The following is a 23,708-nucleotide window of genomic DNA, read 5'->3' on the forward strand; positions in this document are numbered from 1 at the left end:
CCTCTGCGATCGTCACACTTTTGGGGGGGAAAGAAAGAAGAAGGGAAAAGTTATTTTGGCCCTCGCAGGAAAAAGTTTGGGGACCCCTGCGGTAAAGGCTTCGTTCCCGTAAAGACGAGAATACGCGTTCGCACAGATTCGGGGTCCCGGCCGGCGGGTCATGTGACGCGGGCCGCCCGCAACTCAGTGGCAGGATTTCCTGTTCCGCGTCCTCCATCCCCCCGCTAGCCCGGAGTCACGAGTGGTTCATGAGACGCTCCCTTCCTCCCGCACACTCGTACCCGCACACCTCCGGGACGGAGACGCGATGTGTTCCCTGGAGCGAGTCCAGCGGGGGCTGGCGAGCGCCGGCCAGGAGCGCGTCCTGCGCTACTGGCCGGAGCTTGGAGAGGCGGAAAGGGACGCCTTCCTCCGGGAGCTGACTCAGCTGGACCTCCGGGGGCTGAGGGCCCACTGCGAGGGGGCCGCCAAGGCGGCGGTGACCCCGGCGGACGGGCTCGACCCGCTCATGCGGCCCGTCCCCGCGGAACTCATCGGCAGCGCGACCGAGAGCGACGCCGAATCCCTGGAGGAGTGGAGAGATGAAGGTGGGCTGGAGCATCCGTGTGCGCCGTGGCGCGGGGGATTACGGTAACCCCCCCACAATTTTTGACTTTAGTAAACAACAAAAACTTTAAAGAGGCTGGATTCACCCCTCTTTTGCTTAATCTCTATTTTTCCCTCAATTTAAATTTAAAACAATATTTATTATATCTTTCCCCTCGATGGGTCACAGAATTATCCTGGAGGTGTGGAGTTGAAGCTGGTCCTCCAGTGTCTGCTTGAAAAAAAAATCCAACCTTGTTCAGATTTGTTAAAATAAAACATTTACTGCAGCAAAAAGTCATCTTTCGGGATAAAGTGTGGGCATGCGTGGTCAACTCTTCAGAGTTTTTTAATTTTTTTATTTTTTTTTTATAGATTTATTCATCTTTCACCTGGCAGTCTGAACTCCTTTTATATTTTTCATTTTCAAACGTACCAATAAACCACTTTTTCCAAATGGTTATACATTTTTTATACTCTGCATGAAATATCGTAATAGAAAATGTGAAAAATTTGCTGAAACTGAAACTGATTTTTGAAACACTGCAGGTGTTAACAACAACAACACAAGAATAATAATAATACAATATTAGAATAGTAGTAACAATAATGATAATAAAATATTGCAATAGCAGTAACAATAATGATAATAAAAAACTACTCTAATATGATAATACTACAATAATATCAACAATATACAGCAAACTAGCTGTAAGCTTCACAATGTGGTGGGTTGTTTATAGCTTTTCAGTCAGTTAATATCTCATGCTGCTTTCCATGGAGGACAAGTAGAATGGTTGCTGTATCAAAATTGCAGGAATGTTTGAGAACATCTTAAACTTTGAACAAAGTACCAAGAGATGACTCTCTTCTAGTTTTTTTTTTTTTTTTTTTGTAGATATCAAATATATTTAATCAGAATCAGAAAAACATTATTTGTCCTCAAGGGACAATTGGGAGGCATGTGGGATAGCAGCATCAAAATTGTGAACATCAAGAATAAAATTTGAAATAAATAAATAAATACATTCAAACAAAAAGAGAATGAACTTTTGCTATTGTTATTGTTTTTTTTTTCCCCAACAGGTTTGTTGCAGATCTCACAGAGCCGTGTCGGAGTCCTGCTGCTGGCCGGTGGTCAGGGGACCCGGCTCGGTGTTCAGTACCCCAAAGGGATGTACAACGTCGGACTCCCGAGCGGGAAGACCTTGTATCAGCTCCAAGCGGAGAGAATACACAAAGTCCAGCAGCTGGCAGAGACAAAGCACGGGTCCCAATGTCACGTTCCATGGTGAGACTGGATCCAGAACCTCTTACAACCTGGACTGGATAAAGATAAACTGGATTTTCACCCACACAATTCTTGTCCTGTGATTTTCATCGTCTTGCCATTGTGTTTTAAGGGTCCTAGGGTAGCTTCAGGCTGCTCACTGATGTTATTAGCTGTATGTTTGTTTCCCTCCTCCCATTGGCCCTCTAAAAATTTAGGAAAACTGTATTTTATCCAGGATATTGTATTGGGTAAAATATACCCAACGTTAGTGATGGTGTTACCTATTTTAACGTTAGTGTTCTAGGGTTAAGGTGCCTTATTCAACACTCGAGGACACCGTACAAACATGCATATACACAGAATGCAGATTTAAAAATGAAAATGAAAAAAAGTGACAAAGTGGTCAAAAGAAATACATGTTTTTTAAAAGCAGCTGGAACTGGGATAATCAGCATTTTAAGTTAAAAAAAAAAAGACTGGTTGTTAATTTTCTACTCATCAAATAGGTTAGGAACATTTTGAATCATTTTGACATATTCAAGAACGCGGTGAACTCGATACTTCACGTCAACAAAAGGTCATAATATTAGGTGTCAGAACTTAAGTTCCCATTTAAAAGTTGTTCTTATAAAGTCTCGTGTGTGTGTGTGTGTGTGTGTGTTTGTGCTGTTGAACCATGTCAGGTACATCATGACCAGCGAGTTTACTCTTGCTCCCACTGAGAAGTTCTTCAAGGAGAACGGTTACTTTGGTCTGGACCCATCAAACGTTGTGATGTTCGAGCAGCGGATGATCCCGGCAGTTACCTTCGACGGAAAGCTGATCCTGCAGGGGAAAGGGAAGCTGGCCATGGCACCAGGTCAGTTTATATCACCGGTCAGGCGACAAGGATCGATCGAGGTCGTCGCATCAAACACTACCGAAATGTCTTTCAGACGGTAACGGTGGTCTGTACCAGGCACTGGTGGACAACAAGGTGCTGGATGAGATGAAGAGGAGGGGAGTGCAGTACCTGCACGTTTACTGCGTTGACAACATCCTGGTCAAGATGGCCGACCCCGTTTTTGTCGGGTTTTGTGTCAGCAAAGGAGCTGACTGCGGCGCCAAGGTAGATTTATAACAGCTCCGCCAATGAAGATTAACTCTGTGTGTCATCTTCTTTTCTCTGTCATTTAGTCGGGATACGAAGGTTAGTAAAATTCCCATTTTTGTGGGCGAAGCATAGAACAATTGGGAAAAACTGTCAAGCTTGTGAATTCGCATATTTGATTTTTTTCTGTTCGGTTAACAGTCAAAGTGTTTCACCGAGAGCCTGACAAGCTCATATTATAATTCAATGAATCTTAAGAAAATAAGACCACTTTACATGGCAGCATTTCAATCTTAAACAACAGATATTTCCTACGATTGTCATGAATGCGATACAATGTGGTCTTCCTTGAAATAATTTTTTAGCCTCTATAGGCTTCTTCCCGTCTCCATCTTGACACGTCTAATCCCGTGCCAGGTGGTGCAGAAGGCCGACCCTGCCGAGCCGGTGGGCGTGGTGTGCAGGGTGCGAGGGGTGACCCAAGTAGTGGAGTACAGCGAGATCCAAGCCGAGACAGCCGGCCTTCGGGGACCTGAAGGGGAGCTGGTGTACAGCGCCGGAAACATCTGTAATCACTTCTTCACCAGGGCCTTCCTGCAGGATGTCGCAGAGTATGGCACGCAGAATATATTGCCAAAAAAAGCTTTTAACCCCGATCCTGCTCAAGTGCAATACAAAGAAGTGTGTGATACTTTTCTGCCACCTGTCCAACAAGTACCGTTTTTACATATTTCACTATTGCAGGAACTTTAAAGACCAACTAAAACAACATGTAGCCATCAAAAAAGTGCCCTTTGTGGATGAATGTGGCAATGAGGTTAAACCTTCCAAGCCCAATGGCATCAAGATGGAAAAATTTGTTTTTGATGTCTTTCCATTCTCGAGGTATTTTTTTATCCTATTTTATTTGTCTTTTTACACTTTTTATGGTTTAATATACACCAAAAGAATTCTGGAAAACATTGCCGCCTCAATGAAAGATGATTTATTTTTTCTTTGAAGGAACTTTGTCATGTTCAAAGTTGTCAGGGAGGATGAGTTTTCCCCCCTGAAAAACGCTGACGGTGCAGCAACGGACACCCCGACCACAGCCAGGAATTCTTTGCTGGCTCAACACTGCCGCTGGGCCGCAGCAGCCGGAGCCTCGCTGCTGGATAAACAAGGGAATGTATTTCCTCCTTCAGCCAGGTTAGAGGGAAATATGTGCCATATTCGTCAGAGGGATTTGGCAATGCTCACAGCATTAAAATGTAAACACACACATACTTACAGGCCTTGTCCATCACATCCAAATTTTACTTTTAAATCAGTGTTTATCTCATTCTAGTGATATCTAAACTCTGTAAATTCTAGTCATTAGGGGACGACATTGCATTTTCCGGAGTCATCTCTATTGTTAATCTTCCATAAGCACTGCTTTTTCATTACAAAATTCCCAAAACAGAATACAGGGCTGTCTCAGAAAATTAGAATATTGTGGTAAAGTTCTTTATCTTCTGTCATGCAGTTAAAAAACAAACATTACTTTTTCATGATATTCTAATATTTTGAAATAGGATTTTTTGAGTTTTCTTAAGATGTAAGCCATAATTAGCAATATTAAAATAGTAAAAGGCTTGCAATATTTCAGTTGACTTGTAATGAATCCAGAATGTATGACATTTTTGTTTTTGTAATTGCATTACAGAAGATAAAGAACTTTATCACAATATTCTAATTTTCTGAGACAGTTCTGTATCTGTCAGGAGTTTTGGATGTTGAATGCTGATGAAAAAAATTATCTGAACATGTTTCTGTGTTTCTGTTCTGTAGCACGTGTGGAGAAGAAGGTCCTCCGCCACAATTTGAAATCTCACCCCTTGTATCTTACGCCGGAGAGGTGAGAACCCAGCTGCATTGCATTGTTAAATCAGTAAAACATATTGAAGTTAAAGGGGTGCTCCTTTTAAGTGGAAGTGTTTCCCTGCTAATATAGAGTTAAGTTACTTGCAATCAGACAGTGAACAGTTTTTGGATTTTTGTTGAGCAATTATATAACTGGTGGATCTCCCTCTTGTGCTAAGGGGCTGGAGCACCTGCTGAGGGGAAAGACACTACCAACTCCTTTCAATCTGGAGAAGCAGCCCGAGTAACATGACCCTGTCAAGAAAAACAACACAGAAAGGATTTGAATTTGAACCAAATAAAAGCATTACATCTCCAAATGTCATTTGCATTATTTCTATCTTATGCATGTGCATGTGTTGCACATGTTCTTGTTTACGGATGTGAGAATGTGTGTGTGTGTGTGTGTGTGTGTGTATTTAGGTATATTTTCATACAGGATTTCGAGTTGTCACGTGACTTGATACTGACCCATTTTTCTTCCTGTTTGTATATTTTGTCCCTCGCGCCCACCGTATCCCGGAATACCACGTGATCAATGCTGGCCAATCACAGCTGAGAATTACGAGGGCGACGAGGGGGGGAAAAAACAATAACAACAAATACGTTGAAGCGCACGATTTGTGTAGCGTTAAAATTGCACATTCGTCGACTTCGGCCTGTAATTTAAACATAAAGCCTCTAATAATGTTCGTGTTTTGCTTTGAATTCAGCGTTTCGCGCAGAAACTCGATACAGACACCGTCGAATCCACTAGCTAACGTCGACGGCCACCCTCTGGTCTGGTGACGGCGGCGGCGGACGGAGGCGCTCCGACAGTGGAACCGGGTCCGACACGTTAGCTGTCCGCTTTAGCACTATGTTCGTCCTAACATGCTAGGATCATGTTCAAAAATGTTTTTGGTACAGGGTTTCTGGTAAGAACAGCTCATGTTATTCTGACATGGGTCATAACGTTAATACTCTTCTTACATGACACAGGTAAGTCTCACCTTTCCTACCTGCCAGCATTGTTTCCATCGTAGTTACTGTAATATAATACATAAATGACCTGTATGTTACACCAGTACTTTGCTTTTTGAGGACAGGTTACAGATATTTAATTATTTTTTTTTAATGTTGATTTGTTTATCTCATTATTTTCTCAACTCACTTTGTTTTGTCCCCCTAAATCACTTCAATTCTTGAAAAATAAAGCATATTCTTTTAGGTTTACAGCACTGGGTCAAATCAATAAGAAATCAACAAAAAAACAAGCCTGTTTAAGTCATGGCCTTGTAGCGAATGGATGTTTCCCACTGTGTTTTGGTTGAAGAGCTGAAGAAGCAGGAGGAGACGGGCCAGCTGGTGCAGCCCGTGCTCTTTGTCCTCCTGGTGCTGGTCTCTGTTTTACTGTATTTCGCTGTATCTCTGATGGACCCGGGCTTCATCGTGTCTGACGACACCGATCTGCAGGTAATTAGTAAAACTATCAGTACCTGTGTCTCAACAGGATCAAGCTGGTGTCAAGAATCAAACAAACAGCTGATATTTGCTAACAACTACTATTTAATTCTAAGCTTAGATCACATTATTGAAATGCTTCCCCTAATGGTCTCACAATGCTGAACCACTGGGATGCATATTGAATGAGGCTGTTTATTTTTACTGTATCATTTAATTGTATTATTATGACTACTCTTCCATAAATCTTATGTGTTGGTTGATAGAGTCTGGGTGAATCGTAAAACACATAACAGCTGTCCAGGAGCTCTGTCAAAACCAAAATTGTTGGGTTGCGAGAGAAAGTAAAATAAATGGGAGTTCTTCTAGGGGTTGAATATTGTTATTAATGGCCAATAATCTGCTGAGAAAGGCATCGTGTATTAACAAAGTCCAAACATAGCCGCCCCCTCTGTTGTTTTCAGTTCACGCTGGGACTGACGGAGGAGCAGCAGGACATGATCCCACCCACCACCAAATCCCTGCGCCAGAGACGCTGCGGCCACTGCATGCTTCAGGTCAGCCGCTCCGCACAGCAGTTAACAGATACTTTACATGTAGAAGATGAAAACACCCATAGCCACCAGGAGCAGAGATTTTCCTGATGAATTGACCAATGTCATTTTACATAATGAAACTTTGATTTTTTTTTTACCATTTAATGTGTTTTTTCTGACAATGCAGTGATAAAGGTATACATGAAGGGAACGTTTCACAGCAAAAAAAAACAAAAAACAATTTTCCTGAGGTACCGCTTGAGTGCGGCCTATATTTAAGAAGTAAAACAAAAATTATGCTATCGTTGTATTTCGAGCAGCAGCCAATGAGGTCGAAGCACTGCCAAACATGCCAGCACTGTGTCCGGCGTTACGACCATCACTGTCCCTGGATCGAAAACTGTGTCGGCGAGAGGAACCACCGCTGGTTTGTGCTGTACTTGGCTGTGCAGCTCCTGGTGCTGCTGTGGGGGCTGCACATAGCCTGGTGAGTAGACATTCAGACGCTATTAATGTCCTGATTTAACCCACGCGCGGCCAGAGAGCGCTCAGTGCCCTGGGGCAGAAAACTCAGGCCCTCAGAAATCCCTAAAGTTCTTTTCTTTGTTTTTTTTTTCTCCAGTAAATAGTTTTCAAGTACATTGGTGTAACCCGAAAGACAGCAAGCCAAAAGTTGAGCCAGAAATCTGCAAGAATTGACCTAAAAATCATTGAGAATGACTTCAAAATGAGCAAGATCAGTAAGAAATGTAAAAGAGTTCACCACAAGCGGTTCCCAAATCTTCAGACTGCGTGTTCGGAGCATCAAAAAGATTTGTGAGGCTGGCGGCAGACATACCAGAGAGGTGGAGGGCGGAAGAGCCGAGCCCCCGGTGTAACCAGAAGCGCTCCTCCTTTGTGTTTCTTGTCAGGACGGGCTTCAGCTTCAGGTCCACCTGGCAGCTGTGGCTGCGCACCAACGGCGTGCTTCTGGCTGTGGCTGTGCTAGTGGCCCTGCTGTCGCTGATCGTGCTGCTCCTGCTGGGCTCCCACCTCTACTTGGTGTCGCTCAACACCACCACCTGGGAGTTCATGTCCCGCCACCGCATCTCCTACCTCAAACACTGCGGCACCGACGAGAACCCGTTCGACCGCGGGACTCTCCGCAACCTGTGGGGGTTTTTCTGTGAGTGGGGCACGGTGGTGTGGGAGCAGGTGTACTTCAGAGAGGGTAGCGACCAGGTGTAGATCATTTTGGAGAGTTGTTTACTTCTATCAAGGCACATATGTTGTGCCATAACACAACCTCTCATTTGTTTGGTGGATTTTTGAAGCCCCTGCTGTCTCCTCTCAACATCAAGGGTCTCCTTTTTTTTTTTTCTTTTGTCTAAATTATTTATTTAACGATCTAATCGGTCATGCAGTGACCCATTCCTTGTGTTTGAATGGTTGTGATTAGTAGGCCCTGAATTTAGATGCCTTTCTTAAATATTTATCAAATCAAATAAATGTTGATGAGGACAAACACACCTCATATATCTGTGATAGTGTGTGGCCACTTGACTCTTGGATTGTTCTGAGGCGCCCGTCTTGGCTGATGTGTTTCTATGCACCCTTGGAAAATAGTCTGCAAGGAGAAGTCGTTGAACTCAGCAGGGCTCCACAAGGTTGCAGTTTGTTTCCTTGACACCAAGAAACACTTTATTCCCCACAATGAAGCCAAGGCTCCTCAGTACCAGGTTACCCACTCTATATTTCTCATTCCAACGACTTTTTACAAGTGCTCATGTGTAACATCCATGTGCCCGATGGCAGAGATCAAGAGTTGGTCTGCTGGCATCCAACTAATTGCGCACACACACACACACACACACACACACACACACACTCGTGTACAGTAAGTGACCGGCTGTTAGTGTTACTGACAGACTGTTGATTCTTAAGTTTACTGTTGCTAAAGGATAAATATCCATATCAATCGAACAACTGCCTGCTCTAGGTGCATGTGTAGAAGCTCCAAAACCGTTGTTTGTTCCACCAGAGTAAGAACATTTTTAGAAGTACATTTATAATTTTTAGTGTGGAAAAGTTGTTTCATAGTAATTATTGAAAATGCTGATATTTATTTATTCTTTATAGGCTTCAAAGGGTGCAAGCTGTAAAATCCTTTTTGGAAACTTTTTAATTAGAAAGTGTGTGATCTGTATTATTCCTGTTAAATCCATCCATGTACAAAAACCTATTTTACAACATATTATATAATAGCACTTTGAACCAGAAAATGGCTGTAGATTTTTGTACATTATCCTGAACAAAACTGTTAAAACTATAGCTTTGAGTGCAATACATTGTTTGGTATTTCCTTTATGAGCGTTTTCTTCTGCAATAGTAATCTTGTAAGAAAGCAATAAATGTGATTGGATTTCATTAACAGCAGCAGCACACTGGATCATCTTCCAGAGCTCTGGTTTACAATGTTCAATTCATGTCGTTCTCTTGAAGTTTTATGCAATGTTTTTTACTCTTTTGAAATGAATCCATTAATGGACAAATAAATGTTCCACAAAAGGGGACTGAGGCTCATTTTCATATGCATCTGATAGAAATTTATTCATTTGGGTTTTCCTTCATGTAGTTTACACTGCACATATCGGCTGGTTTGGTTGCGTATAAGTCTAATCTTCATGATTGCATCCAGTAAATCTCCACAGTGCAAAGTGTGATTAACACAAGGAATGCACTCCGGTTCACTCCATTTACACAAACTAGCATGCGCAGTGGTTTAGACTAACCTGTTAGTCACAAATGTATCTCCTCTACTTGACGTTTGCAAAGACGGTTGTATTGGTTCAGATTGCATAGTTGGCGAGCAGCTGGTGGAGTGACCATATATTTAAATCAACAACTTTGCCAATTCGATGACATTGTAGATCGTACCATCATCAAAAGAGGTGAGCGACATCTTTAAGCTTATGCAGACAAGTGTGAGGAACAGCTGATGCTTTAGTCAGTTTCTTTAAGATCATAAATAAGGCAGTGCTGACGTTTGCTTATCACTGCAAATGCTTGTACTCATATATATTTTAAAACAAGGCAAGACTTCATTTAGTTAACAGTAAATGGTGCGACAGCTTTTATCTAAGGTCTAGTTTGAAGGCAGGTTATCCTCTTGATCCGGAGGACTTTGTGGTAAATAGCTGCAGTCGCGGGGCATTAGCAACTCGTGGGCGAAGTTGACGAAGCTCCGGGCGAATTAAAATCGGTCCAACGGCCGAGGTGAGGCCACACACACGCAGAGGTCAACTCATGTAAGAGAAGTCAAATTCAACAAAGATGTCTTGCTGCTCGGCGGTGAGGACGCAGGGCGTCCGCGGGAGTGTGAGGACGGGCTTGAGTCCGGTGAACTCCTCGTCAAAGTTACTGACGTCCTGCTTTGCCTTGATGACCGGCAGGAAGGGAGGCTTCACCTTTTTGACCAGCAGAGCGTCCCAGTCCATTGTCTGGGACACACATATATATATATATATATATGTGTAAACATGAAGTTCAATGACCAGGAAATTATCAAAAAACAATGAAAATAATTAGCAAAGAAGCTAAAAGTAGTAGATTTTAACCCATATCGCAGAGTGACATTTCCACTGTCCCCTTGTTTGTTTAAGACTGACCCTCCAGTGCAACCCGGACACTCCAATGACATTAAAAACTAAAACTGACTAATTCAGTTGAGCAGAATCTGCACGCTGTAAATAAAACAACACAAGGTTGGTGTGTGTTTCCGCTCGAGAGGGGTGTTCGTTCATGCGGTTGGTTACCGCCAAGAAGTCTTTCACAAAAAGTATAAATTAAACAACTGTTTTCACTGACATCCCATCTGAGGGGACCACTATATTTAACATAAACATCATAATTCTATGTTAAGTAGGTTCTCAAATCTGCAAGAATTTTCCCTATTGAACCAAAAGTGCGTGTTCTTGTACTTGTCCACAGAAAAAAAGGTGCGTGAAGGTAAACCGTGTCTGGCCTGAAAATTACCTGGAAGAATATATGTCGTTTGATGGCGGCGGCGTCCTCCTCTCCGCCGCCGAGTCTCAGCTCGGGATTTTTTTCCAGCAGCTGAAAACAAAGACGGGGTAACGTAACATATTGTGCTTGAACATCCTGAGGGAAAACTCTGGCAGATGTTTTGAATAAATGGCCGTAGCCTTACCTCCTGAATGAGGGACAGGGCCTCGGGGGACAGGAAGCGAGGGTAGCGCACCTCGTCGTTGACGATGCTGTCAAACACCTCCTCTTCGTCGTCGCCTGGGAAGGGGGACTGCGAAAGAAAGACAATACTGAACTTGAAGTCTGAATATTGGAAAGAGGCTGGAATCACAGGATAAAGTTTCTGTCACAAATATATTTAGAATTATAGACTATATTAGCACTTTCATCTGTGCTATTTTTTTTCTTTATACAATCTCTGGGACACCTTGACTACCAACATCATGTTCACTGTTCACCTGTTATTTCTAACTATTCTCTGCACAAGGCATTTCTTTTATTTCTTTTTCAATTTTGTACTCTGTTGTTCAGATTGCACATGTTCTTTGTTACTTTGTATCTATATCCTTGTTTGAATATTTTTCTATTACTACTCTTTGCACACTTTTCTACCCTCCAATGGCGCTGTGACAACTGAATTGTCGGTTGATTGTCTTGAAGATCTGGGAACGTCTGCCTTGCTTCGAGAACGCTAATAGAACGGGACTGTGGATTTTGCGTCGGAATCGTTCTTGAAATGCCGATGACACTGACCTCCCCAACCAGCATCTCAAAGATGAGGACTCCGAGCCCCCACCAGTCCACGCTGCGGGTGTAGTTGTTGTCCGTCAGCACCTCCGGTGCCAGGAACTCGGGCGTGCCGCAGAAGGTTGAGGTACGATCTCCGTGGCCCATTCCTGCACACACACACAGAAAGAGGGCAAACATCTACCTCTTGAGGAATCTAGATGAAACTGTTGTGTCGATTGATCGATCCGTCCAGGCGGGCTCGCGGGTCTCAGAGCAGATTAATAAAAGGATTTTGAAACCACAATAATTGTGTCAGTGAGTTCAGCCAGAAAGTGTGACGATTGGGAGTTAGAAGATCGCATGTTTCACGTCATGCGGAGTTGTTCGGTACAAAATGGCATTTTTGTAACACCAATTCTTGATATCCGTATTTTTAAACGTATTAGGACAAAAAGCTGAACTTTTTTAAGGATTAAGAAGATGCAGGATGCTAATGAGTTGCTCCTCTCTGAGGCTCTTAAAAGCCAACTACTGTACAACGTGGCAATTTATCTGCCAACACGTTCTTTGTGTTTTTTTTTTTTCCACAGAGTTACTCTGCATGCCGCAATTGAATGAAAGCCAATCAGCCACTCGCTTTATCTACAGATGCTATTAAAGGGTGGTTTGATGATGCCTTCATGTCTATTTATAGAAAATGAATGTGGGAAAACACTTCATCGCCTCTTTCAGTCACGCCTGCAATGAGCACATTTTGTAATATCGTTAAAATATTATAGCGCTGATTGTCTCACCCTCTTTGCACAGTCCAAAATCGGCTATCCTGACAAAGCCGTCAGCATCCATCAGCAGGTTATCCAGCTTCAGGTCCCTGGAAGGCGCCGACACAGTAGAGCACGTTAGGTCGGACGGCGTGAGGCCGTGAAAGCGTCAGCTTTGTGCTCTCGTGATGAAAATCACAAATGAAACCATAAATACCATAATGCGGAGCATCTTGACATTTTAAGATCGCTCTGAACAAGATGCATTCAACAAAATGTATTCTTTTCAGTTTAAGATAGAATAGATATTGTTGCATCTTAGTGGACTGTCTGTGGAAACATCTCAAGAAGGACGAACCTGTAAACTATTTTGTTTTGGTGGAGGAACTCCAGACCCAGCAGTACGCAGGAGGAATAAAACCTTGGAACAGAAAAGAAAGGGTGAGATGGAGAATACAATGATGTTTTTTTTTTTTGACGTGACGTCAAAGAAGGAGGGGGCGGGTGTGTCCTCACCGCGCCTGCTTTTCCGAGAAGATGCTGGTGTGAATGTGCTTCATCAGGTCTCCGCCCGGGGAGTAGGCCATCACGAAGCAGACGTGCTCGGCGGTTTGAAAGCAGCCGTGCAGGGTGACCAGGAACGGATGCTGCGAGGCGTTGATCACTTCGAATATCCTTTTCTCACACATTAGGCTGAAAAATAAAAGATGAAAAATCCAATGTTGATCATCTCGCCCAAGAGTAATAAAATAAATGTTTTAAAAAAAATAAATAAATAAAAATTAAAAAAAAAAAACACTGATGGAAGAAAATAACCCCAATATGGTCAGGTTTACCGGGATGATGATAAATGGAAATAAATGGAAAAAACATTTCTCTCATTTTGGCCATTTTGTGATGAATGCTCGTGAGGGCAGGCTGCAGAAGAAGGCTGTTGGTGATCCCGAGACTGTTCAGACGCCAAACTTGTATTTCAGATGAAGCTGCAAGGGGGATTACCTGTCAACTTCGTCTCGCGTCACTACGTCGCCCTTTTTCAGCGCTTTGATGGCGTACATTTTGCCAGACTTCTTGTGCTCGGCAAGCAGCACCTTTAACCAAACACGGGGAATCAGTTGTCTTCCTTCCATTTACTTATTTTTCTTAATGTTAGATTTTGTTACATTGAACAGACAATGAATGAAATGCAAGTTCGGTGCAAGACGGTCACCGCTGAAACTACCTTTCCGAAGTGTCCTCTCCCCAGGACCGAAATCAAGTTGAAGTCTTCGATCCGTAGCCCCTCGTCCTTCCTGCGGGAAAACACACAACGCGCCAGAGTCTTAGCGAGCGATTCATGGAAAGTCTCCTCCAGAAGTGCAGAGGAAGAACGGTCTTCTGTCTCTGAGATGAGTTTTGTCCCCAGTTTGACTTACTTTGGAGTGCGATGGTCGGAGTGGATCCTCCTCGGGTTTTTTTCCTCCGGGGACTGGTTTTGTAGCACGGAAACAGAGAAGCGCGGGAACAAACAAAACAAATGGTTTTATTTATTATCTATGTTATAATGTTCAAAACCATCCAGGTCAGTGGTAAATGTAAGAGAAGAGAAACGCCGCAACTGTACGCCACAAAGTCATTCAATAATTGTGTGTTATTTTGTGTAACTGTGTTTAAGGAGAGGAAAAATAAGCTTACATTTTAAAAATGATTCATTTTCTATTTTTAAAAAAACCTAAATCTACCGTCAGCACATTGTTTTATTGTGTATCAGCAGGCTGCCCGCTAATCTCTGGATCAGCGATTCTAAGCAGACCTTGAGCGAGATACAAAACACCTAAGTTGCACATCGGCGGCAAAACCTTAAAATAAACCCAGCGTGTCTAAATATAGCACTAAATGATGACAATTGTCAATTCTCATGCATCTATTTTGACTACAGAAGCACACAGTGCAGAGGGGAAAGGCAGGCTGAGCGGGCTACCCGTCGAAAGTCCTTGGTGTTCTTTCTGGTGTGACGCGGAGATCTGGGAGGTTCGTCGTTGAAATTCAGATTCAGCACAGTGGCTCCTCTGCAGACATGAAGGGAACGAGTAATAATACAGTTTCAAAGTTGTAGTAGTAGTAGCAGCTGTGATTTCAAACACGGACGACGATGTCGAATCCATGTTTGCACAGCCCGTAACCAAACAGTTTCTTGGTGAATAAATGTGATTTTAGCGGCTCAACCTGCAGCTAACAGCATCTGAACCTTGCCGTCTTCGGTTTATGGTGTAAGCATTTACAGCTTTTGGTCATGAATTCTTTTATATAATTTTAAATGTTATCATTGTCTTTTAAAATCAAAATTTTACTTTGTAATTTTTTTTCCCCTCTGCAAATTCCACATGGACAAAAAGGACCAGGTTTCGCTTTCCATTCCTATAGCACATTTCAAAATTAAAGTTTCACATTTTTTTAAACAGATCGGTCATTTTTAATCATATTTCTGTCACTATTTACTGTCTCTGACAACCCGGAGCGATGTTTGAGTGACTGCATTTGCATCGTCCCTCGTCTTCGATCACGTCAGGCGAGAGGACGGGACGTTGCCGTCTCCTGCGGGTCTCACCGTGCGGGAGACGAGATGTCGCCGGGGGTGTTTATGGCGGTGAACGGCGGGCTCAGGGGCTCCATGGAGCTGCACGGGGGCAGGATGCTCATCATGAGGCGGCCCCAGGTGGCGAAGTTCATGTTCATCTGAGCGGCACGCAAAAAATCTCTGCCTGTGACGACGAAAGGAAAATCAGACGGGAGATATTAAATGATGCCTGATGGAAATTTTAACATGTAAAAAGTATGGTGGCAACGCACAAGAACGTGTACTGACAAATGTTATCATTCATCGTGATTGAAATAACAAATTTGCAAGATGAGTCAGGCTTTATATTTCATAGTTTGACTGTTCTAAAACAAGCACAAAACTATCTGCAGGTGTGCTGATGGGCTTTATTTAGGTGTCCTCAGAAAAAGCTCTTTCTAAGATATTTGAACTGTGTGTTATCTGAAAAAACGACTGAAAGCTCCTGAAGGTTGCCCTGGCAACAGGCAGTTTCATGAAAGCATTGAATTGTCCGCATAACTGCTTTTCGGCTCACGAAAACACTTTAGAAAGCACCTTTTTGCGCTTGAGAAGGTTCAAATTAACAAATAAACATTCAGCGGTATTTAAAAGTGCACCGATCGTGAAAAAAAACAAATATGCCCTCTACCTGCCTACCCTATCTCTTTAAAGCAACCTATTCCATCTGACGTCAACTGCTGTCACCTTTATTTTTTTATTGTTTTGAATTTTTTTTGCGCTATTTTTTGCGGTATATTTCAATTAGTATTGTTGCCATTGTTGTATTTTATTGTTTCTTTCAAATCTGTATTTTGTGTATATGTACAGGTCGGTATGGTGACCTTTCGTGTCACGTAAAGGTAGAATGTATTATTATAATTTACCTTTCTCTTTAGGAAATATTCTCCTTTGCCTCTGGAGTTTTGGGTGCCGCTCAATAACAGGATTGATAAATTTCACCTGGAAATAAACAGAGGAGGTGATTATTGCCCGATTGCATTGTTCGTTCAGTGTAATGCAATTTGTTTTGAGATTCTGGGACCGTTCTTCACAGGTGAGATTTAAAAATGAGCACCTCGATGAAGAGCACGCCCTCGGGCTCCAGCGGGAGACACATGCCGTGCCGCTGGTTGTCCAGGAAGTCCTCCAGCCGTAAGAACTTCACGCCGCTCAGGGCTCGCCAGTCCTTCCAGTACACGGCAATTTCCAGCTCCCTGGACTGAATCACACGCAATTTACAGAGATTAAGCGTGAAACTCGAGCTTGAAGAAGTGCTCGTAAAACACGGCGATAGGAAGCCGTATCAGGAGTCTTAATCAGAGCTGCCGGGCATGTATGGTAAAACCAGATTACAGCAAATGTCGGCGGATTAACAGTGGGATTACATGAGCGGAGAATCACCCTGCAGGGCATCACAGGGTCATTCTGACTCACAGAGGGAGAAAGCTGGCTGACTGTAGGGAGTTCGGTCGAAAGGAAATAATTCCACATGAACTCCTGAAAAGGTTTTCTTTTTAAATGAATTCTTAAATGTATTTTTAAACACAAGATAAATACGGTGAATCCCAATCAAGGCAGACGACTATACGGATCCATGAATTCAGCGACAAACGATCCACATATTAATGTCTCTCTTAATAAAATGTGCAAGTGAGAAATTCTTTAAAATCCAGAATCTTTCTGCTGACAGTTTTTTTACAGATACATCATTTCAGATTGGTTAGCTCCTTGTGCTTTGTGTGTGTGATTATAATTCAGTGAAAAATGCTGTGAAACCGAAAGTTGCTATCTAAGAGAAGACCTTAGTGACTAAATAAGTATTTCAGTTCTCTTATGACGTCAGTCAGCTCAAGGATGTATTTAATCCGGACTCACAACTAAAACATGGTCTTTCTTTGTAAAAACATCTAAAAAAGAAAGTCGGCAAAAACGAAATAACGGAATAATTGAGACCGTTGCAGGATGACCCCACTGACCCGCTCCAGTTCGACGCTGAAGCTCTGGCCCCAGGCCTCTTTCCCCAGGGGCCTCCAGGGTGTTCGCCCCACCACCCTGTTGTCCACCTTGAGCAGAGCGCTGATCTCCGCTGACACACAAACACACAAACAGAATTAGAGGAGATGAAGTTTCAACTGCGCATTTTGATATTTATCAGAGAATTTCAGCTCATTGTTTAGCTGTGGCAGAGGAAAACTATAGTTTAGTTCCCTATGAAGGCACTCAAAGTCATTATTAGAATCTGGCAGTAGCTTGGAATAAAATAAAAAAAAAAAAAAAAAAGAAAACAGCCTAAGACAATCACTGCATTGACACTGGTTATCTGTGTTTACAAATGACTCCAGTCATCTTGGACACAGTGACCCATCCATCGTGGACTTACAGGACAGCTCGTCAGCCTTGGCCGTCTTGCCGTTGGCACTTCGCCCTGCTCTCAGCCGGAGAGACCTCCCGTCGGCTCCGGGAGTCGATGGAACGACGGGCGCTGAGCTACGGCCCGGGACGGACTCCAGGAGGTCCTGACAGCCCATCAGACACACCTCCAGCCGCCCTGAGGATAATCATTTGGGATACCGAAGTCAAGAACTTTTCATTTGTTTAAAGGGCTCACGTTGTGGTGGCTTGGGAGTTGGAATTCACTGAACGGATGCTGCGAAACTGAATACAACCGGTCAGACTGGCCGGTTTGATGAAGCAGAAAGAGGAGGAAGAGGAGGGACGTCCCGAGAGCTTCTTCATCGTGCACGAGGAAGAGGACGATCCCAGCGTTAGCGCCTCTTTAATGGCTGAGTGCTTGGGGTGGTCCTGAGGCAGCTCAGTCAACCGCTTTTCGAGAGACATCCGTAACAGATCCACTTTCTGAGAGGATTCCTCCATCCGTGCCTGGGCCTGATGGACACACACACACACACACACACACACACACACACACACACACACACACACACACACACACTTTTCATTCATCTATTTACATTTTCAGACTGAAATACATTGCTGACAAGCATACTTGTCCCTCTTCAAGTACAAATAAGAGTCACGCCATTTATAAGGTTTCAGGGAAACATCATGAGAAAATAAATCATAGATTCCACGGAGCATGAATGTGTTGACTTTCTCTGAAGAGACAAAGTGATCAGATCCCACGTGGGGCTTCATCTAACGCCGCAACACCTCTCGTACACACCTCTGCCAGTATGCGGCGGTCCTGTATCTTACGTTCGCTCAGCTGCTTCACCACATTCTTGGCGCCCTCTGCCACAGCCAGCTCAATCTTCATGTGGTGTAGGAGCTCGGCCACCCGCAGCCCCGGCGGGCTGACCATCTCCATCAGGTGACCTGGAGACACGGGAGAGCACGCATCACCAGAAGGCTGGGAGATACTCTACTGGTTGGGAGACGACATCCTATACAAACACGCTGCGTCGTGACTAAAACCCTTGGGGATATTTGCCCCATGTTGTCATCAGATGTCGATTTTTTTTTAACCGCCGAGACTGAAAAACATGTTTCATTTTTGTAGTTTCAGTTTGGTGAGGGGATAATTTAATCTCTCAGAACCAAAGAAGTCAGGGAAATCCTTGTCCTTTTAGGGCCAAAACAAATAACATCACGCCACTTTTATACTTTTATACAAATTCCCGTGAAACACACCGATGATGTGCAATACATCATAAGAAAATAAGGTTTGCTTTTTTATTTAAACTGTTTCAGATTTGTTTGTTTTGGGCTGTAAAGTGCGGGTGCTGTTCCGAATATTTCATTTGTTGTTATCATAATAGCGATTACTGTTGACAAAATTATAAGAACCATCAAGGTAGAAGCAGGCCTGTTGGATTCTGTTCCAGCAGAGGATTAACTTCCAAGTGGAGCAAGTCGAGTTGACAGGGAGTGAGTGAACAAATTGCTTTCCATGCAAAGTAACCCCAGCGATAATTTATCCTTCGGGTTTAGTCACCGATGACATTACTGACGGCTTTCCCGACTCTGAGCGGAGATTACGAGGCTAAACTGAGACGTGTAATTAAAGCGAGACGATCTCACCACATGAACCCTCTTGTTTGTCGACGACGGCTTGACTGACTTTGACGATCTGCATACGGAGGAGTTCGATCTTAGTGCGGCTGTCCTGTAACATCTGCTGGGCCGTGGATAGCATCTTTCTGTCCTGGAAATATAAAACCAGACAACTTAAAACATAAGTAGCCATAAAACAGCAGTCTGTCAGATTATGAAATAAGCCCGCTAAGCATCGATAAGTGACGCCACCGATGGAACAGGAGCTCAAGTGTCATTGGCTGAAAGTAACTTATAACTATTGTTTTAAAACTTCAAGGAAATGTTGTGTTATAAGTAAATCTGAGTAGAATGGCTACACCGTGGTTTAGATTTTGGACATCCCAAACAAAGATTGTTGTCTTCCACTGATCTGCGGTGTGTTCAGTGTGTACCTTCACTGAGCTGTTGGTGTACGTCTGGATGATGTTCTCAGCACCCTGTTTGACTTTGGTTTCCATGGTGAGCTGTTTCTTCAAGGTCCTGACTCGACTAGCCAGCGGTGATGACACTTCTTCCCACTGACACGACTCTGGAGACTTGTCCTCTTCCCCCGAACAATCTGCATTTAAATGAATAAACACATATCTGTATGTGTGCCGATTTCTGTGAAACTCTCGCCCAGTAGAAATCTGCACAGTTTCATAATTTCGGGAACATGAAGAAACAATCAGTTTTGATCGGCAAGAAGCATTCAAGATTTATTTCTTAAAAATCTTGGAGGCTTTCACAAGGAAGAAGTGTTCAGGCATTGTCATTAGATCGAGAAACAACACTAACCTGCCGGGCTGTCCTTCTCTGTGGCCATAGACCTGGCATTGAGTTCCTGCAGCTCCCAATGTAACTGATCCAGCTTGCGGCTGGAGGCCTTGAGTTGGTCTTCCACATCGGCCGCACTCTTGCGATTGGAGACCGCTCGCCGCAGCCTCTCGGCAGCCTCCTTTATCTTCAGCTCCCGCTGGATCTCCTGCCTGAGCGAAGTACGGGCATCTTCCAAACGTTGCTGAAACACTGGATCGAGAATGTCCCCTTCGTCCAGCCCCTGCAAGCAGAACAAAACACAGCGTAGGAAAAACTTTGGTCTTTTTTTTCCATGTTTGCGTGATAGAAGTGTGTCGTTGAGTTGTTGTTCTGGTCTGCAATGAAAAGGGGAATAAAGAGGTTTGATGTTGTAAGTGGTTTTGTCCGTGGTTTCGAAAGCGTCACTCGGACAAGGGGGATTTAATGAAAAGTAATTCACAATATGTTTTGAAGATGTAACTGCCATATAGAACAGTGAGGGTTTTACTGAATTGTGTACTGACTGCATCAGCATATTGTGTGGACGATATGGGACTGTCTCTGTTTGGTACTCATCACTTAACTTAAGACTCCATTGATTCACTAAACTATGAATCACGAACCACATGCACACTGGACAATCGGTTTGTGAAATACAAATTTATGTATTTGTTCATTCATAAGTCTCTAGCTAAATGAAACCAAATTGCAACATCTTGGGAAAACTCCAGACAGAGTGAATACCCAAATCTTTTCATTTATAAACAACATGTCTCATACTTTAAGATAAACTATAATATATGTATTTGTAGGCCTAGAATGATTTGATTTATAAAAAAAACAACAACAAACATTTGATTTCATCAAATGAAGGCCACTTAAATCTAAGAAATGTCTTTACAGAGACAAACTGCACAATGGCGCCCCCTTGTGGTCGAGTTGTTGAACTTTCCACACTGCGCTGGTCCCAACAAACCTTTGTCTCAGACGACATTCCCACTTAATACAGGAGAAAAGCAGCGAAAATTCGTTTTTCAAATAACTCATTGAAAATCAGGATAAATTGTATTTTTTTTCTGACAGACAACAATTCCAGTTGTTGGTTGCAACTAATCCCTTAAATTTGCTTTGGGATTGAAACCTTTGAAGACACAGATTGGAGAAGCAGAGAATGGATTTGAGAAACAAAAACAGGAAGAACTTTGGCATTCCAGATGTCCTTCAGCTATTTCACATCTCATCATTTTAAATACGGGTCTCTTATTATCAATATTACCACTATACATGCTGTTAAATAAACAACACTATGTAGTAAGATTAAGCTAACAGACTTAATCTTGCCCCCGTCAGTTGACTGAATTCAATGTTTTGCCTTAATACTGTCCGACGAACACAAGTTTGCTTTCTCAAAACAAAGCAGAATGGATAGAAAGATGTCAAATGCCAAGTCAATGTAGAGGCCTCATTCATAGCAGTTTGTACCAATTAAAAAAAATACATATATAGATAAATACATATATAAAATATACAATCAACCAGCATTTAGGCAGTGTAACACAACAAAAATTGATATGTGGGAAAACAAAGTTTAGTCATCTGTATTCATTTAGACATTTTGAAATACATGTGAGTCTGAACTTAAATTAAAATCAATGCTTTCGAGAACATATTTCCACTGATTTAATCCATTGCTTTTTAGCACACACCTACAGCCCAAGCACGTTCCCCCAACCAGCGCTTTCCATAATTTACTTGCACTTTTCATTTCTCTTCAAGTGAACCTGCTGTCTGGTTGGCTATTTACAAAAGTGTATTTGCTAGGTGGCGCATTGTGCATTTTCTGCCCAAGGCCTTCAGTCACCATCCTCAGACCAGACATGGCGTTCCTGTTGCACAACCTGCCCATCAAAACATGTAGAACTTCTCTGCATACTAAAAGGCAGGCTCAAATTAGAAAGGTGACAAACCTTGTCAATTATTCTATAATCGCCTTTAAGAGTAGCCACAAAATGACACACCTTGCAAGAAAATAATTTTCCAAATGTGTGGCTATGAATGGATTTAAAAGCTTTTTTTTTTTTTTTTTTTGCTGGAGAGGGTTGTCCAGCCTGAAATACTCCTCTGAACAGATTGCTGGGGACTTTGTCAGAGGGAGGTGTGTGTGTGTGTGTGTGTGTGTCATGGTACACAGTGAAAAGGACACATGAGATTTCCACCTGTCATCACACACCTTGCTACAATGACATAATGGGGGGGGGCAAAACAAGACAGGCAGGAAAATCCAGTGTGTCTATGACAAAGTAAAGGCAATGTTTTTTTTTTTAATCTTAATTGTTTGTTTCATCATATTTAAAATATATTCATATTTTTAATTACGTCGAATTAATAACCTTAGCCCGCTCGGTAGCCGTTGACCTTTACCTGAACTGTGAGACCCGACATGGTGACATCCGTCCGGCTCCGGCGAGCTGCCCCAGTCTGTCCCCGTCCCGGGGAGGTGGGAAGGCTCCGGGTGAGGTAGTTCGTTCGGCGGCCAGGTGTGAAGCTCACCGTCCGCCGTTACCGTACTTACGGGAGAAAAACACACACAAAAAACACAGACACACACGGACATACACGCTCCGTGGACAAATTTGAACTGAGCAAAAGTTGAGGCTCCACGAACCGCTGACGTCAGGCGGGCCGCGGTAAATTTGATTGGTGAGCAGGAACGACAGACACACGACCAGGAGCCAATCAGATTCCATTATCTGGCGCACCTGTGGTAGCGTTGCTATGACGCACTCCAAGGGGGCTTTTTCACGGTGTCCTGTTTTTGGCTACAATTTGTTTAGATCAACACTTGGTGCTCCTTGTGACAAATGCTACATAAAAGTATAATTTGCATAATAATTCAACCTTTCAATTTAAAGTTAAAATGTCAGTGTAATGTTGGCCTTGTGAATTATGCCAACCAGGAAGTATGGAACTGATGTGTGTATGTGTGTGTGTGTGTGTGAGTGTGAGAGACCACATCAAGTTTGTAGCCTTCCCATTGAATAAATTGTCATTGAGGTAATTCAGTGAGCAAGTTTTATTACACTTTTTATTGGAAATGTTTGTGAAAAACATCTAAACACCTTTCACAGCTAGTTAAAATACAAATAAGTCTCACCAGACCAACAAGCTGACCTTCAAATATATCAGTTTAATTTGTAGAAAGTTTTCTTATTGATTAAAAAAAAATCCATATTTACCGGTTATTGTTTTGCATAATTTCTGAGAAATTTCTCGAGGGATTTTTTCTCTCTTTCAAATATATATTGAATAAATGTGCTGGCAAAAATGTTTTAAATGACCAACATGAGTCTCAAAATTGATAAAATGGCAGAAAATCTTTTTACTTGACAGTTGGAATAACCAAAACAATTCAAGGTCAGATCAGAGATAGACGTTCCGATTCTTTGGGTCATTTTCATGTAATGCCAACTGATATGTCTTGATCAAATAGCTCTGTTGGGCTTCCAAAGCTTCAGGAAAGTCAATGACCTCTGCCAGAGTTTGAGAGTTTCCTCATTACATCATTTGATGAAAAGTGTAAAAAAAAACAAAAAACCCAAAACAACAAAAAAACAAGAGGAACCTTTCTGACTAACTTTTTTAAAAAGAATTCAATTAATGGTCAGGATTTTAGAAGAAAGGATTCATCACTTTCCCACCGTTCCCTTGGCCTATTGACACGCTACCATAAGAAATCCAAACAGATTTCAGACAATATGAGCTAAGTATGGATTATGATAAACTACGCCACTATTCACAAGGCAGAAAAATGCATTATCTAATCTCTACCTTGACTGATGAAACAAATCGGCACTTAAAAAGATGGGTCCACCCAAAGGTTTATTTTAAAAACCCACTTGCAACAAGGTGGGAATTTAACAGGACACATCGAAACAGTAATGATTAACAACAGTCACATTAGAAATCAGTT

At 42.6% G+C, this 23,708-nt stretch overlaps 3 protein-coding genes across 3 annotated transcripts; 2 read left to right on the forward strand and 1 right to left on the reverse strand.

Moving 5' to 3' along the window:
• The first annotated feature begins 204 nt into the window (after window positions 1–204).
• uap1l1 (UDP-N-acetylglucosamine pyrophosphorylase 1 like 1) lies at window positions 205–5,152 on the forward strand. The gene is made up of 9 exons (XM_086170445.1): window positions 205–587; window positions 1,672–1,876; window positions 2,542–2,717; window positions 2,794–2,966; window positions 3,366–3,559; window positions 3,693–3,833; window positions 3,951–4,136; window positions 4,761–4,827; window positions 5,012–5,152. The coding sequence occupies exons 1-9, from the start codon at window positions 308–310 to the stop codon at window positions 5,078–5,080; spliced, it is 1,491 nt and encodes a 496-aa protein (XP_086026571.1). The 5' UTR covers window positions 205–307; the 3' UTR covers window positions 5,081–5,152.
• A 236-nt stretch (window positions 5,153–5,388) lies between these two features.
• zdhhc12b (zDHHC palmitoyltransferase 12b) lies at window positions 5,389–9,363 on the forward strand. Its single transcript, XM_086170416.1, has 5 exons — window positions 5,389–5,813; window positions 6,148–6,287; window positions 6,740–6,832; window positions 7,132–7,298; window positions 7,723–9,363. The coding sequence occupies exons 1-5, from the start codon at window positions 5,717–5,719 to the stop codon at window positions 8,036–8,038; spliced, it is 813 nt and encodes a 270-aa protein (XP_086026542.1). The 5' UTR covers window positions 5,389–5,716; the 3' UTR covers window positions 8,039–9,363.
• On the reverse strand, window positions 9,348–22,355 carry pkn3 (protein kinase N3). Its single transcript, XM_086170415.1, has 22 exons — window positions 22,160–22,355; window positions 19,739–20,000; window positions 19,354–19,520; window positions 18,947–19,070; window positions 18,090–18,241; window positions 17,572–17,791; window positions 17,286–17,453; window positions 16,882–16,991; window positions 15,981–16,124; window positions 15,790–15,865; window positions 14,915–15,068; window positions 14,288–14,375; window positions 13,743–13,795; window positions 13,550–13,619; window positions 13,327–13,418; window positions 12,844–13,020; window positions 12,686–12,748; window positions 12,361–12,437; window positions 11,591–11,733; window positions 11,001–11,108; window positions 10,826–10,906; window positions 9,348–10,290 (listed from the first exon to the last, which is right to left on the reverse strand). The coding sequence occupies exons 1-22, from the start codon at window positions 22,178–22,180 to the stop codon at window positions 10,090–10,092; spliced, it is 2,751 nt and encodes a 916-aa protein (XP_086026541.1). The 5' UTR covers window positions 22,181–22,355; the 3' UTR covers window positions 9,348–10,089.
• Window positions 22,356–23,708: the final 1,353 nt, after the last annotated feature.

The sequence above is a fragment of the Fistularia commersonii genome, chromosome 23 (assembly GCF_037954325.1).
Source record: "Fistularia commersonii isolate RoL2024-O1a breed Wild chromosome 23, RoL_Fcom_v1.0, whole genome shotgun sequence".
Lineage (NCBI taxonomy): Eukaryota > Metazoa > Chordata > Actinopteri > Syngnathiformes > Fistulariidae > Fistularia > Fistularia commersonii.

Bases quoted from the DNA above. Each gene is read 5' to 3' on its own strand.
- uap1l1 (XM_086170445.1), top strand. From the start codon at position 308: ATGTGTTCCCTGGAGCGAGTCCAGCGGGGGCTGGCGAGCGCCGGCCAG. The intron at 1,877-2,541 runs GTGAGACTGGAT...GAACCATGTCAG, and splicing joins TCCCAATGTCACGTTCCATG to GTACATCATGACCAGCGAGT. The intron at 2,718-2,793 runs GTCAGTTTATAT...AATGTCTTTCAG, and splicing joins GAAGCTGGCCATGGCACCAG to ACGGTAACGGTGGTCTGTAC.
- zdhhc12b (XM_086170416.1), top strand. From the start codon at position 5,717: ATGTTCAAAAATGTTTTTGGTACAGGGTTTCTGGTAAGAACAGCTCAT. The intron at 5,814-6,147 runs GTAAGTCTCACC...TTTTGGTTGAAG, and splicing joins ACTCTTCTTACATGACACAG to AGCTGAAGAAGCAGGAGGAG. The intron at 6,833-7,131 runs GTCAGCCGCTCC...TATTTCGAGCAG, and splicing joins GCGGCCACTGCATGCTTCAG to CAGCCAATGAGGTCGAAGCA.
- pkn3 (XM_086170415.1), bottom strand. From the start codon at position 22,180: ATGTCGGGTCTCACAGTTCAG. The intron at 14,376-14,914 runs GTGAGACCCGCA...TCATGTCTGCAG, and splicing joins GACATCTCGTCTCCCGCACG to AGGAGCCACTGTGCTGAATC. The intron at 12,749-12,843 runs GTGAGGACACAC...TTCTGTTCCAAG, and splicing joins TTCTCGGAAAAGCAGGCGCG to GTTTTATTCCTCCTGCGTAC.